Raw genomic sequence first — 14942 nt, forward strand, 5'->3', positions numbered from 1 at the left:
GGGACGACAAGAGGATGAGATGGCTGGATGGCATCACTGACTCAATGAACGTGAGTCTGAGTGAACTCCGGGAGTTGGTGATGGAAAGGGAGGCCTGGCATGCTGCGATTCATGGGGTCACAAAGAGTCGGACGCGACTGAGCGACTGATCTGATCTGATGTGTTAAATGCCTTTTAAAAAAAGTGACCATTGCTCAAACTCTTCCTCAAAATGGATTGCTCTTTTTAAGTTTTATGTGTGGGGGTTGGGATTAGATTTGGCTACTAATAACAGGAACTTTATGGTGGCTATAGTTTAATAAACAAGCAATGATTTATTCTCTCTCATAAGAGAAGTCTGAAAATAGGTACTTCACGTCAGGTGTTTGATAATTTTATGGAGTTATCAAAAATCCATGATTCTTCTGGCTTTCTGCTCTCTTGTCCTAACACTTGGCTTGCATCCTCAAGGACACTTTGTAGTCATGGTGACTGCCAGAGCTTTAACTGTCATGTCTGAGTTGTAGGCTGGAAGAAGGAAAGGTAAAGAAGACTTCCTCCAAGCTGTTGTCTCTTTCATTGATAAGTAGCCTTCCCAGAAATCTTCTAGACTTCCACTTTCCATCTTACTGTACAAAACTTAGTCTCTTAGCCACTCCTAGCTGCAAGGAATGATGAGAAATGCAGTGTTATAGTTGAATTCATCACCTCTTCTAATTGATTTTAGAACTGTTACTACTGAAGAAGGGAAAGTGGATATTGAATGGTAGCCATTATCTCTGTCATAGCCTGTTTCTTATTGGCAAGAACAGGCAAGCAAATACTACTGTGTTATAGGGTATAAAACTTGGCAATGCTTTTGTGCTGTAGTAAGCTTTTAATTTCCATTGGATCATAGAAAAAGCAACTGAATTCCAGAAAAACACCTACTTCTGCTTTATTGACTACTCCAAAGCCTTTGACTGTGTGGATCATAACAAACTGGAAAATTCTTAAAGAGATGGAATACCAGACCACCTTACCTGCTTCCTGAGAAACTTGTATGCAGATCAAGAAGCAACAATTAGAACTGGACATGGAACAACGGATTGGTTCCAAATAAGGAAAGGAGTACATCAGGGCTATGTATTGTCACCCTGTTTATTTAACTTCTATGCAGAGTACATCATGTGAAATGCCGGACTGGATGAAGCATAGCTGGAATCAAGATTGCCGGGAGAAATATCAGTAACCTCAGATATGCAGATGACACCACCCTTATGGCAGAAAATGAAAAGGGACTAACGAGCCTCTTGATGAATGTGAAAGAGTGAAAAAGCTGGCTTAAAACCCAACATTCAGAAAACTAAGATCATGGCATCCCATCCCATCACTTCATGGCAAATAGATGGGGAGACAGTGAAACAGTGGCATATTTTATTTTCTTGGCCTCTAAAATCACTGCAGATGGTGCCTGCAGCCATGAAATTAAAAGACACTTGCTTCTTGAAAGAAAAGCTATGACAAACCTAGGCAACATATTAAAAAGCAGATATGTTACTTTGCCAACCAGAGTCAAATCTATGGTTTTTCCAATAGTCATGTATGGATGTGAGAGTTGGACTATAAAGAAAGCTGAGCTCTGAAGAACTGATGCTTTTGAACTGTGATGCTGGAGAAGACTTGAGTGTCCCTTGGACTTCAAGATCAAACCAGTGAATCCTCAAGGAAGTCAGTCCTGAATATTCATTGGAGGGACTGGTCAAAGCTGAAGCTCCAATAATTTGGCCACCTGATGCGAAGAGCTGACTCATTGGAAAAGACCCTGATTCTGGAAAAGATTGAAGGCAAAAGGAGAAGGGAAGATGAGATGGTTGGATAGCATCATTAACTCAATGGACATGAGCTTGAGCAACCTCTGGGAGATAGTGTAGGACAGAGAAGCCTGGTGTGCTGCAGTTCATGGGGTTACAGAGAGTCAGACACGACTGCGCGACTAAACAACAACAACCTTTTCATAGTAAAGGAAGTCCTAGTAGAGAAGTTTGAATTGCATTGATTTCACTGTATGTGTGCTCAGTTGCTTGGTCATATCTGACTCTGCGACCCCATGGACTATAGCCTTCCAGGCTCCTCTGTCCGTGGGATTCTACTGGCAAGAATACTGGAGGAATGGGTTGCATTTCCTACTTCAGGGGATCTTCCCAGCCCCAGAATCAAACCTACGTTTCTTGCATTTCCTGCATTGGCAGGCAGATTCTTCACCACTACACCACCTGGGAGGCTATTGATTTCATTAAATTACCAGAATATTTCTGAGTATAGCCAAGCTTTGACCACCCATTATTGGTGTCTGCAGTTAATTACAGTGGGAGTCTGGTTGATTTTGCTTAGCTCTGTCATTCAGTCTTTGAATTTCAGTGGGAGTTGTAAGAGCCTCTGTTGCCCTAAGCATTTGAAACACTAATTCTTAGCTTTCTTTATAGGTATATGGCAGTGTATGGGAGAAATTACACCGGGCCTTTGCCATTTGGAGTGGCTTTGGTATGACCCTAACTGGCGTTCACACTTGTGGAGATTACATGTTCAGTGGCCACACAGTCGTCCTAACTATGCTGAATTTCTTTGTCACTGAATGTAAGTATTTCTTTAGTGCTTCTCTACATAGCAAATGACTAGCTGTATAGGAGGCTGTGGGAAGGGTGTTAAATTCTGTGAAGAATGGGAAAAACATCTAGGAAACGCATGACGGAGAAACATTGGAAGAAATGTTGGAAGAAATGATTTTAAAATGATCTTTCTGTCCTTTTCTCAGATACACCAAGAAGCTGGAATTTCTTGCACACTTTATCCTGGGTTCTCAACCTCTTTGGAATCTTCTTCATTTTGGCTGCCCATGAACATTATTCCATTGATGTGTTTATTGCCTTTTATATCACAACGAGACTCTTTTTGTACTACCATACTCTAGCCAATACGAGAGCATATCAGCAGAGTAGGAGAGCAAGAATTTGGTTTCCTATGTTTTCTTTTTTTGAGTGCAATGTTAATGGTACAGTCCCAAATGAATATTGCTGGCCATTTTCAAAACCAGCAATAATGAAAAGACTAATTGGATGAAGACTATCTTTGTAATGGGCTCATGACTAAAGATGCAGTCATTGTTGAAAGTAACTTTGTGTTCTCCCCCAGGTTGTTCCTGAATGGTTTTTTGCCTATATGTTGACAAAGTTCTCTGTCCTGAGCAAGGCTGTGACCATAGCAAGCCAACAAGAACAATCAAGAGTCCTTTCCTGTCTGTCAACAGAAGTTTAAGTAGATGTTTTCTGCCCCTTCTCTTTAGGCAGACTTAATATTATGATTGAAGTCAGGCTCTTAGCTTTACGTTTTGACTATTTGCCTATTGAACTTAAGCTAATCAACTTAAAGCAGTTTGCTGGTTGAAAGATGTAAAAAGAAAAAAAAAAATTCCCCAGTAGGACTCTAGGCAAGAAATATTGAGAAGAATACTAATAATTTGTTATGTTCCTTATTTTCTTCAGAGGAAAAACCCCTACCCAATGAGCAGTACTTGTTCTTTGAACTAATCTCTGTGTCTTTCTAAAAAAAATGCAACTCTGGGAAGTGATCCATTTTACTGACAAATTAATTTTTGCCTTCTGAACTGTCTGTAAGAAAAGTATACTGAAGATACCAGGATCCTTGAAACGAGAATGAAAGAGGCCGTATATAAGATGACAAAGTACAAATATAATGCTGGCATTTTTTCACCAAAATTAACAAAAGATTCAGTACTGTTTTTGTTCTAAGGGTTTAGTATGATCATCAGTAAGTATTCATGAGGGAAAAAATGTCTGCATCCATAAAAATAAAATTGGCTTAATTTTAGTGATGAAAGTCCCTGGAATAACTGTGCTGTGACTGTTAGCCGGATAGATGACAGGCCAATTTTATGCTTTTTAATGATGTTATTTAATGAGCAAAATGAGAGTTTTTATCAGATGTTAGATAAAGTTCTTATGTCCTTAAATGGGGATGTTTGCATGCAAATTTTTGTCTGAAATTTATAACAGGTTGCAGGCATAATATAACTATTTGGTTTTTGAAATTTCTCATCTTGACCATCAGACAGCCTCAGACATATTTGGATATGAAAAGGTTTTGTTGTTTTTTATTTTTAAATACAATTGTGTACATACATTCTTTCTATTTAGCTTTAATTTGGTAGTCAGGAGTAATATAACTTAGTTGCTGTTTACAACACTAGAAATTTAGTACCTTAAGTAATTTGACCTCTGTGATAACCTCTGTCACTTTAACTTTTAATGATTTTGTACAGTAGTTCTGATAGTAGGATGGTTCTAGAATTAGAAGTTGAACCCCAACTCATGAGCTTAGCCACTTGGAATATTAATTGTGTCATTTTGCATTCAGTTTTAAAACAAGGAGTTAGAAAAGGTGCTGGCATATTGAGGTCTAAAATTAGGCCACTTAGCAGAAACATGCTGTTTATATAGTGAAATATTTTATTTTTGCACTTTGAGTCATACTCCCACCCCCTGTAAGTTACAAAGGAGCCTGAGTGGATTGGGCGGGAAACAGATATAATGCAAGCAAGTTTCAGCTAGTGCTGAGTGACCCCAGTTTGGGTCTTCTCTAAATATTGTTTTTTTTATTTTTCACTTGAGAAAATGTCATGAGATAATTTAGTTTTGTTATGCTTTTAAATCTCATACTTTAGAATCTGATAATACCTTAAATTGTTGATTCTGTTACATTCTGGGGATGAAAATGTCAACATTTCATCCAAGGAAAGTGCATTATCATGAAAGTTGAAGGATGTTTCCTATGCAGTTAGAGTAGTTTGACCCTTGAATTCAAAAGATACATAACATCCACTTTTTCCAAATGACAGAAGAAGCCTGAATTTAGCTAGGAAGGGACTGATTTTGGTTTTTGGAAAAATGTTTGGAAAAAATCCGTGGCACCATTAATTCAAGAATGTTGAATAACTACTTAATGGTAAATTTCCTAACAGCAGTCTTCTTTCCTTCATATGGATTTTATTCTAGAACAAAATAGGAAAAAAAAAATTACAACTAACTTTGCAGAGCTATTGATACTGAGAGTACCTAACAGCAGACTGCAATGAGGAGTATAAAATAACTTCCCAACCTTCCTTTTACCATATCCATTTTGAGGAAAAGGTAAGCTAGATTTATAATTTATTGTTATAACTATTACAAGGCAGTGTTTACATACATTAATCATCTCCAGGTCTCTTCCTTGGAAAACTTTGAGACAACATTTTTTTTCATTTCTTTTTTTAATATAAAACTTATATTTTTGTTACTTATTGTTTTGTCTGGAAATTTCCAGATTTTGTCTTTGTATCTTTTTTTCTTGTAACAATTTTGTTAAAACCATAATGAAAGTAGAATTTACATTTTGACTGTGACTGTGGCTAGGTAGAGAAACTGCATGCCTTAGATCTACAGATTTTTCACCTTGTATGCAGTTTCAAACATGTAAGAGGTTTACCTCATTAAACACTGAGACTTCGGTATAGAGGGAACCAAGGCAATTTTTTGTTCAGGGATGCAAACTGGAGGTTATACTGAAAGTCTTCCATGCAATTTCTGTCTTCTTAGGGGCAGCATTACCTTTTTTTCTTTTTTTAAAATTCCTTGCAGGACAGTGTTACTGAAGGTTAGTTGAAGTTTGTAGAGAATATCAGGTTTAGAAGAAGGCAAGTTTGCTATTATCACCACATAATTTGGGAGAAACCTTTTTTGGCTATGCTGCAGAATTTTCAACATGCCTGTCTTCTCCATAATCCTCTGTAGCCAGAATTGCTTAGGTAAAAATACACTTTCCATATGCTAGGTCTGTTTATTAGTATCACTTTAAATCAGAATGTAGTGAACTCGGCCACAGAGCCAATCAGTTAAAGGAGTGTGGACTGTTCACAGAACTCCACGCTAGAGACCTGCTGATGATGTAACTCTGGCACTGCAAGTGGCATTCTTCCCTACCCTGTACCTGCTTAAAATTCTTACTTAATAAGGACAGAGGTGCCAAATCCTTTTATAGCTAATATGAGACCCTATGTTTTGAGGACACCTGTTTGGAAAGTGTTATTTATATATTCAAAGTGATATTCATAACACTAACCTGCTTTGACTGTATTCAGTAAAAAAGCAATTTCATTGTCAGTTTCATAGTAAACTTTTTTTAGAGGATTCTTGTTCCATAATGTTTTAGAACATTAACCATATTCTTGTTTTAAACTCTTTAATAAATTTAATTCTTTGATTGTCTTCTTGTAGACTTAAATTATCCCTTACTAAAAGTAATTATAGTAACAATCATTTGCCAGTTCTTTGCAGGCATTTGAGATAGGCTAACTCTTTTATAGAATAGTCCCATGGCTTTCTTAAACAGTATTGGTTTCATTTAGAGAGTTTCAGAGCCAACAAAGCATGTCAACTGTAATGCCGTCTTTACTTGGCTGTGACAGTTTGCATTTGTGAAATGTTTAATCTGAATTACCCTGTACTGCTGTAGAGGAAATTGTTAGTAACATCAAAAGTCAGACTGTTGCTACAAGTGACCAGTGAGAAAGGAAAGAGGTTGAGGGATTTTTCCTTCTCTTTTAATAGCTTTGAATGACTGCAATTACTATGGAAATAGGTTTTGGTGCCCCTCTCACTTATTCCTCACCCCCAGCAAAGACCACCAACTTCAAGTAAGTAAAATGTGGCCTATTATTTTGCATTAAGTTGAATTAAAGCATCTGTGCAATCTATAAGCCATAATTCAGCTTCCCCAAAGTTAATTTTTTAGACTATGGTTCTACCTTATATTAGCCAAGGACTTTTTCTCTGTGTACTCCATGTTTATGCATAAAGAAGTTTTGTACCTAATATGGAAGGAGAGGGAGTACTATGTTAATTTTGCTGTTATTTCAGCTCTGTTTCAATCTGAACTACTAGGTTGTCTGAACTAGTGAAGCATTGTTACCAGTTAGTAATACCATCTTTAAAATGTTCAATTTTAATAATTTTTTATTCAAAGAATCTATGACTTGTTAGGACAATTGAAGTATTTCTGATACGAAACAAAAGAAGTGGAGACTGGTACTTAATGGGGGAAGCAAAATTAGCTTGGGCTAAAATGGGCATGTTTTGTTCTATGAATTCTACCTAAATGTCACCCAATGTGCAGAGAAACTAGTATTACTTGAAGATGTGAAAGTTCCTGTGGTAGCCATACCTTGAAGCACAGTATTGTATATAAGTAAATATCTCAATTCTAAATTAAATCCAGATTTAACTAATATATATTATTTTATATCTTTGTTGTATTAAAATGTTTAAAAACACTAAAAATAAAACATTTGAAAATTGGATTGTAGTCTCTTCTTTAAATGTCTTTGCATTATTAATGCAGCTGCTTTATGTTTTATAAAGTGAATTTTTTTTTTTGCAAATGATTGGGTCCTGCAACTTTAAATACTAATGTATTGTCTAGTCCCTGGCATGTACTACTTCTTAGTTGTCTATTAGATAAGCCATGTGCCCTTTCTCCTTTCTTTTCCGCAAACTAGGGAAAGAAAAGTGATATTACTGATGGTTTAAGAATAATTGTAGATTAAGTTGAGAAGGAGGAAAGGGAAGCAAACAGCTGTTTCTTCCTGGGCACATTAAAGTTTGTGTTTGTCGGTTTAGGGTTTATTTTAATTGTAGATTTTATAGGAAGGTACCATCATCTTGTTGGATCAGCTTTGGAGATAATGATAAATAGGAAAAGAAGAGAAAATAGTTGTTAGGGGTAGCTCAGCAACTCAGAGCCGTGGAAACACCAAACAAATGAGCTGCCCACTGCTGTTGCTGGTGTAATGTGAATGTAGGATATAAGATACTTTGTATCCAAAATGGTCTGTCTGGTGCCAATGCACCTAACCTATTGAAATGCTGAACTGCCCAGCATTAAGTGGTGTGTGAGCCAACTCTGGGAATACTAAGTATTGTCAGAAGACCATGTGAGTTTATTAATTCATGACTGAATTTGTCTTCATGATCGCTACTAATTGTAGCCTCTCTGGTGCTGGCACCAGCTTGTATCTTGGGGACTCTGGAAAAGAATTGTCCAAAACAGACTGAGAGGCAGCTTGGTAGAATGGAAGATGTGGTGGATTTAGACTCTGAGGACCTAGGTATGGGTTGAAGCTCTGCTGCAGATTAAATTGGGCCTTTTCTTCCAGCTTCACTTAACCTTATGTGTAAAATGTAGGGGGACGTGCCTACCTCATAGGCTGTGTTAAGAGCCACATTATGAAAGTATTAAAGCCTTTATGACTCAGTACCTGGTATATCATACTGAACTGTTACTTGAATTTAGGTCAGTAACACAGGGCCTGTACTCTAGGGAGTTAATAATCTTAGGTTAGGATGACCTAAAAATGGAACTAACAACATTCATTGGCAGAATAGAGCAGTAGTTTTAAAACTGTCTGGGTGAACATCTGGGGTACTGGAAGGGAGTTGAAGCCTGTACCATTTTCATCCAGAGTTGGTGTTTTACATATATGGCTTTCCTAGTTGGCTTTCCCTTGAAAAAAGGGTTGAGAATAAGGGAAGTAAATGTTTGGAAACCACTGAGGCAGACGAGTTTACTGTCTTCATTTAATAGTAGCTTGAAAGAGGAAGGGCTCACTGGGCACTGAGGATCCAAGAAAAAATCACTAAACCTGTGAACCTTGAACTGAACCCTCCTTGAAGGATAAATCCACTAGGTGTGATAAAAGGTTTAGAGGGCTCTAACTGTGATGCAAAAAATTGGATTTATTTGAGAATAAGTTTGGAAATTATTGACAGGGTATATGATTTTATTTTAAATGGAAGCATTAGGAATGCCTGTTGCCAGGGTCTAAATTGTTTGGACAGGTATGAATAATTCTTTGAAGCAGGAGTTGGTAAAGAGCAGAAGTATAAGTCTAAAAGAGAGAGGAAGGATGATGGAAAGTACACAGAAGATCACTGGAGACAAAAGGCCAGAGGGACCCCAAGGTAGGTCGGGGAACCAGGACTGGGCATAGCTTGTAGGAGGCCTTTGTCCCCAGTCAGGGAAGATCAAGACACCAAACAAATGAGCTGCCCGCTGCTGTGGCTGGTGTAATGTGAATGTAGGATATGATATACTTAGTATCCAAAATGGTCTGTCTTGTGCCGATGCACCTAACCTATTGAAATGCTGAACTGCCCGGCATTAAGTGGTGTGGGAGCCAACTCTGGAAACTTGAGGATGGTGCTGTCATAAGAGAATGCCTCAGAGGAGCTCAGTGATCACCCTCAGCTGTAACTTAGAAATAAGACCAGATGATAGCTGAAAGGCCTCTGCTGGAGTAGCATGATATTTAAATGCTAATATGTACTCAGTTCACAGGGCTCCCCAAGAGAGCCAGAGATACAAAACCACCTTGACCTACCTGTTCATATTTCAATTGTAAGAGCCTTGTATCCCAATCTAAAGAGAATACTTGTACCTAGTTTTTTTTTAGTTGGAGTATCAGTTCAGTCACTCAGTCACGTCCAACTCTTTGCAACCCCATGAATCGCAGCACACCAGGCCTCCCTGTCCATCACCAACTCCCAGAGTTCACTCAAACTCATGTGCATTGAGTCGGTGATGCCATCCAGCCATCTCATCCTCTGTCGTCCCCTTCTCCTCCTGCCCCCAATCCCTCCCAGCATCAGAGTCTTTTCCAATGAGTCAGCTCTTCGTATGAGGTGGCCAAAATATTGGAGTTTCAGCTTTAGCATCAGTCCTTCCAATGAACATCTAAGACTGATCTCCTTTAGGATGGACTGGTTGGGTCTCCTTGCAGTCCAAGGGACTCTCAAGAATCTTCTCCAACACCACAGTTCAAAAGCATCAATTCATTAGTGCTCAGCTTTCTTCACAGTCCAACTCTCACATCCATACATGACCACTGGAAAAACGATAGCCTTAACTAGACGGACCTTTGTTGGCAAACTAATGTCTCTGCTTTTGAATATCCTATCTAGGTTGGTCATAACTTTCCTTCCAAGGAGCAAGCGTCTTTTAATTTCATGGTTGCAGTCACCATCTGCAGTGATTTTGGAGCCCCAAAAAATAAAGTCTGACACTGTTTCCCCATCTATTTCCCATGAAGTGATAGGACCAGATGCCATGATCTTGGTTTTCTGAATGTTGAGCTTTAAGCCAACTTTTTCACTCTCCTCTTTCACTTTCATCAAGAGGCTTTTTAGTTCCTCTTTACTTTCTTCACTTTCTGCCATAAGGGTGGTGTCATCTGCATAATTATATTTCTCCCAGCAATCTTGCAGGATTATATGGTAGTTCTATTTTTCGTTTTTTAAGGAACCTCCATACTGTTCTTCATAGTGGCTATACCAATTTACATTCCCACCAACAGTGTAGAAGGGTTTCCTTTTGTCCACATCTTCAGCATTTATTATTTGTGGACTTTTTGATGATAGCCATTCTGAACAGTGCAAGGTGGTACCTCATTGAAGCTTTGATTTGCATTTCTCTGATAACTAGTGATGTTGAGCATCTTTGCATGTGTTTTTTGGCCGTCTGTATGTCTTTGGAGAAAAGCCTATTTATTTCTTCTGCTTATTTCTTTATTGGGTTGTTTGTGTTTTTGCCATCAAGCTGCATGAGCTGTTTATATATTTTGGAGATTAAATCCTTGTTGGTCACTTGGTTTGCAGGTATTTTCTCCCATTCTGTGGGTTGTCTTTTCATTTTGTTTATGGTTTCCTTTGCTGTGCAAAAGATTTTTAAGTTTAATTAGGACCTATTTGATCATTTTTATTTTCATTACTCCAGGAGATGAATCCAAAAAGATATTGTTGCAATTTATTTTATTTATTTATTTTAAGTACCAAGGATCTTTATTCTTAGGTCTGATATTTAATCTGTGGCTAAAGATAATATGTCACTATTTAGAGAATAAAAGGTCCCATTATTTTCATTCAGGTCTTCAACACACCTTATTCTCATACAAGATAAGGGTTGGTAGGGGATTAAGGAGGTACACAGAGGATAAAAAGCAAAAGGGAACAAACACTTTTACAAGCATATCGTTCCAGTTACCGTGAAGGTTACATTTCAGGTTAATTTACAAAAGTAGTGACACAACCATGATTTCAGTGAAAATCAACACATTATACCTTTTAAAAAACCAATTCAGAAATACTAAGGCAAGCATGCAAAATTCAAAGTATAAAAAAATGCAAGGGCTGGCTGCCCAAACAGGTATTTCCCTCAGAAAGAGGGATTTGAAAATGCTGCACAGAACCAAAGGAATTAGAAGCTGAATTAGCACACCCATTTCCTCAGTTTATATATGAGGCAAGGGGGCAGACTGGTAAAGCTTACTCAGCCAGATTAAGAATGTATAGACATCTAATTCCAGGTGCTATTTGCAACTACACATATCTAAAATACACGGAGATAAATATCCAGAATACATCAAACCCACTGATTTAAAGAAAACATTTCAAGGGAGGGGGTGAAGTTGTTATGATAGCATAGCAGCACATTACACATATTTAAGAGATTAAATGGAAAGAAATGATCTCTTATTTTAATGCTCAGTTTTGATCAACACAAGTTTCCAGCCAACTTTCTGATGTAGAGCAAAACAAGTATATTCTTCAGTTTTCTTCTACATTTTTGGGGGCCTATCTTTCAAAACTGAGCACCAGGTATTTTTAATGTAAGTAATGGGATGTTATATGTACATTCTAATTACACATTTTAGGAATAAACAAAATGCGTATTTCAGTAATTCATAGTGTATTTATAAAACTGACCCACACCATTGCCAAAATAAAACACTACTGAACTTTTGTATTTTTGCCAAATGGTACCTCAGTTCCCTTTCTGTGTAAACAAGCTGCAAAATTATTTTTAAATTACAGTGTAATAAGGAAATGGTAGAATGGTGACAACTTTATTAACATGCAAATCTTTCTGGAAGATTAACTAAATCACAGATTCTGTCCTATATTTTGTTAAAGTATTGGACATATGGCTATAAGGTGTTGGATGGGAAAATGAAGATGATCATTAAGTTGAGTGTTTCTCCCGTTTTATTTGTAGCATAGTATTTAACTTGGCATCTTTTATCATTGGCGAGTTTTTTCATGGTAATGATCTTCCCTGAGAACTGATGGAAGGTAAGTCCTATCTGGTCTGAGGGACAGTCCAGAGGACCCAGTTGGTCTCCTTGTCTTAAATTTCTATAAAATATAACTTATTACTTGTCTGCTCACCAGCGGCTGTTGTTGGCTGTACTATCACTTATGAGATATTCCAAGGACTCAAATTTACCTGTCCCAGATATAGGGCTGCATTGTAGGTGTGTTGGGCCTGACGTATGGAAAATGTTTTGAAAGAATATTTGTCTAACATTTATTGAACATCTACTATATGCCAAATAATGTTTAAGCACTGTGCTTCAGTGCTGAGCAAAACAAAGTCCTTGCCTTCAGGACACATACTTTCCAGACCATGAAATATATGAGAAAGAAAAAAGCACCCCTGTTAGCTGTCAATTAGCTTAGTTATAACGGTATTCCCTGGTGGCTCAGGCAGTAAAGAATCTGCCTGCAATGCAGGAGACCCGGCTTCGATCCCTGGGTCAGGAAGAGCCCCTGGAGAAGGGAATCGCAACCCACTCCAGCTCTGCCTAGAGAATTCCACAGACAGAGGAGCTTGGTGGGCTACAGTCCATGGGGTCGTAAAAAGTCGGACATGGCTGAACGACTAACACTTTCACTGAATATAATGTTACAGAACATCAACAGCAGATGAGGACTCTGCATGAGCATGAAGGGCCTTCTTCAGTCATAATTCAGCCTGAATGAACACTGTGCACCACAAAATAGTAATACACCCCTCCTTCCTGATGAATACTAGTAACTACGAGGGACCTCCCTAGTGGTGCAGTGGTTAAGAGACCACACTCCTACTGTAGGGGGTATGGGTTCAATCCCTGGTTAGAAACTAAGATCCCCACAAGGGGAAACTAAGAGTCCCCTTTGTGTAGGGGAAAAAGAAAACTAGTTACTAAGATGCTGAATTGCTCCAGCTTTCTGCAAACACTCAATCTGACCTAGCACCCTTCTTGTTTTCTTGAACCCTCTGTAACATCACCTAACACAAGCCCAAATCCTGTACAAGTCCCTCCTAAAACCCTTTCACTGAGATTCCCCACTCTTCTGCGTGCTGTTCAGTCTCTGTTGCTACAGGGAGTTTAATTTAGAAAATTAACTTTGACTAACGTGTATTCCTGGTGGTCTTCGGCTGGTGGGAATTGACTTTCTAGGTAGCCGAAAGTAGTGTTGTCTTTCTGTCACTCTCCCCCACACACACAGACGCACACGCACACACACACCCAAACACGATGAAAGAAACGAAGCATTTGTTGTCTGACGGCATTAAAAGGCCTGCAGAGGTGACTTGCACAGAGGCATGAAGAAAATGAGGAAGGACCATACGGATATCTAGGAGGGAGGGAACAGCAACTGCGCCGGCCTCTGGGGCAGGCTTGGCATGTTCTCCAAGCAATAAGGCCAGTTTGGCTTAAGAGTGAGAAGTGAAAGGGTGATTGGAAATGAACTTAGAGAAGTAGCCAGGGCTCTAATCATGAAGGCTTCAAAGGCCCTGGTGCAAACTAGATTTTTGCGTCCAGTGTTATAGGAAGCCATTGAGAGGTTTTGGTTTTGTTTAGGGGAGAGACTTATATCTGTCTCCCACTCAGCCATTGTAGTGAAAGTGACATTGCCTTTGGGCTAAGGCAGGGAAGTCCTCATCCACCCACCTTTTTCTTTATGGGGCGACTTGCCTGGCCTTGGGGACAGTTTCACCAAGTTCTAGGATCCTTTATCTGGAGCACAGAAGAATGAAGGGTGCAGAAGGGAATGAAAACTTCAGCAGAGCCATAGGAGAATGCACTCTGAGCTCAGAAATGCTACAGTGGGATGAAGCCACAGTGGATGTAATAGGAAACAGGATTTTTCTTTTCGCGTGAATAAAAAACTTCACAAGCTGTCAAACTAGAGTTACAAGCGCCTTGTTTTTACTTCAGAGGTCGGCCTTTGCAGATGGGCACCAGCAGAGGGCGCTACAAACTCCAGCAGCCTGTGTGCTTTTGTCGCAGGCACAGAATGAACTACGGAAGTTGCGGTCTGGAACAAAGAACAATAGATTGTTAAAACACATTAGATCCTACCTTCTGAGTTTGATTCCACTGATCGGGGGAATGTGCATTTCTGGCAGGTTCCCAGGCAATGCAAATTGGTTTTGGAGTCAATCACCTAAAAAGCCTATTTTCAAAGCTGGGTGCCCTTCCCTAAGAGCATTTCATGATTGGATGGGGTGAGAATACAGGTATTCACAAAGCTCCCTCATTCCCTCCTCTTAGGTGGATGTGAAAGTTCACTGAACATTGTAAGCATTATCTCTGTGCTTGGTTGCTTAGGTGTCCGACTCTTGGCAACTCCATGGAATGCAGCCTGTCAGGCTCCTCTCTCCATGGGATTTTTCAGGCAAGAATACTGGAGTGGGTTGCCATTTCCTCCTCCAGGGGATCTTCCCAACCCAGGGATCACGTCCTGTGTCTCCTGCATTGCAGGCAGATTCTTTACCTGCAGAGCCACTGGGGAAGCACCAAGTATCATATTTAGCTTTTTATCCCCCCATTTCATCTTTTAATTTTGGTTTCTGATTGTATATTACTAATATATATAAAACACATTTAATTCAGGGATGTTGATCTTGTATCTTGTGACTTTGCCAAACTCACGTATTAGTTCTAGAAGTTCTTTTGTAGATTGCTTAGGATTTTTTACATAGGTAGTCTTGTCATCCATGAACAGGGACATTTTTATCCTTCCCCCTTTCCATCTTGAACTCTTGTTTCC

The 14942-nt window shown here is 38.9% G+C and overlaps 1 protein-coding gene across 2 annotated transcripts in view; it reads left to right on the forward strand.

Annotated features, from left to right (window-relative positions):
- The window catches only part of SAMD8 (sterile alpha motif domain containing 8), a 56875-nt gene extending 49506 nt beyond the window's left edge, over positions 1 to 7369 (forward strand). For both annotated transcript variants that reach the window (XM_010852373.1, XM_010852374.1), the window contains 2 exons: positions 2445 to 2595; positions 2774 to 7369. In XM_010852373.1, the coding sequence (XP_010850675.1) occupies positions 2445 to 2595; positions 2774 to 3078 (456 nt within the window). In that variant the 3' untranslated portion in view covers positions 3079 to 7369. The remainder of the gene's footprint in view (positions 1 to 2444; positions 2596 to 2773) is intronic.
- The last annotated feature ends 7573 nt before the right edge of the window (positions 7370 to 14942 follow it).

The sequence above is a fragment of the Bison bison genome, unplaced genomic scaffold (genome assembly GCF_000754665.1).
Source record: "Bison bison bison isolate TAMUID 2011002044 unplaced genomic scaffold, Bison_UMD1.0 scf7180017864309, whole genome shotgun sequence".
Classification (NCBI taxonomy): Eukaryota; Metazoa; Chordata; class Mammalia; order Artiodactyla; family Bovidae; genus Bison; species Bison bison.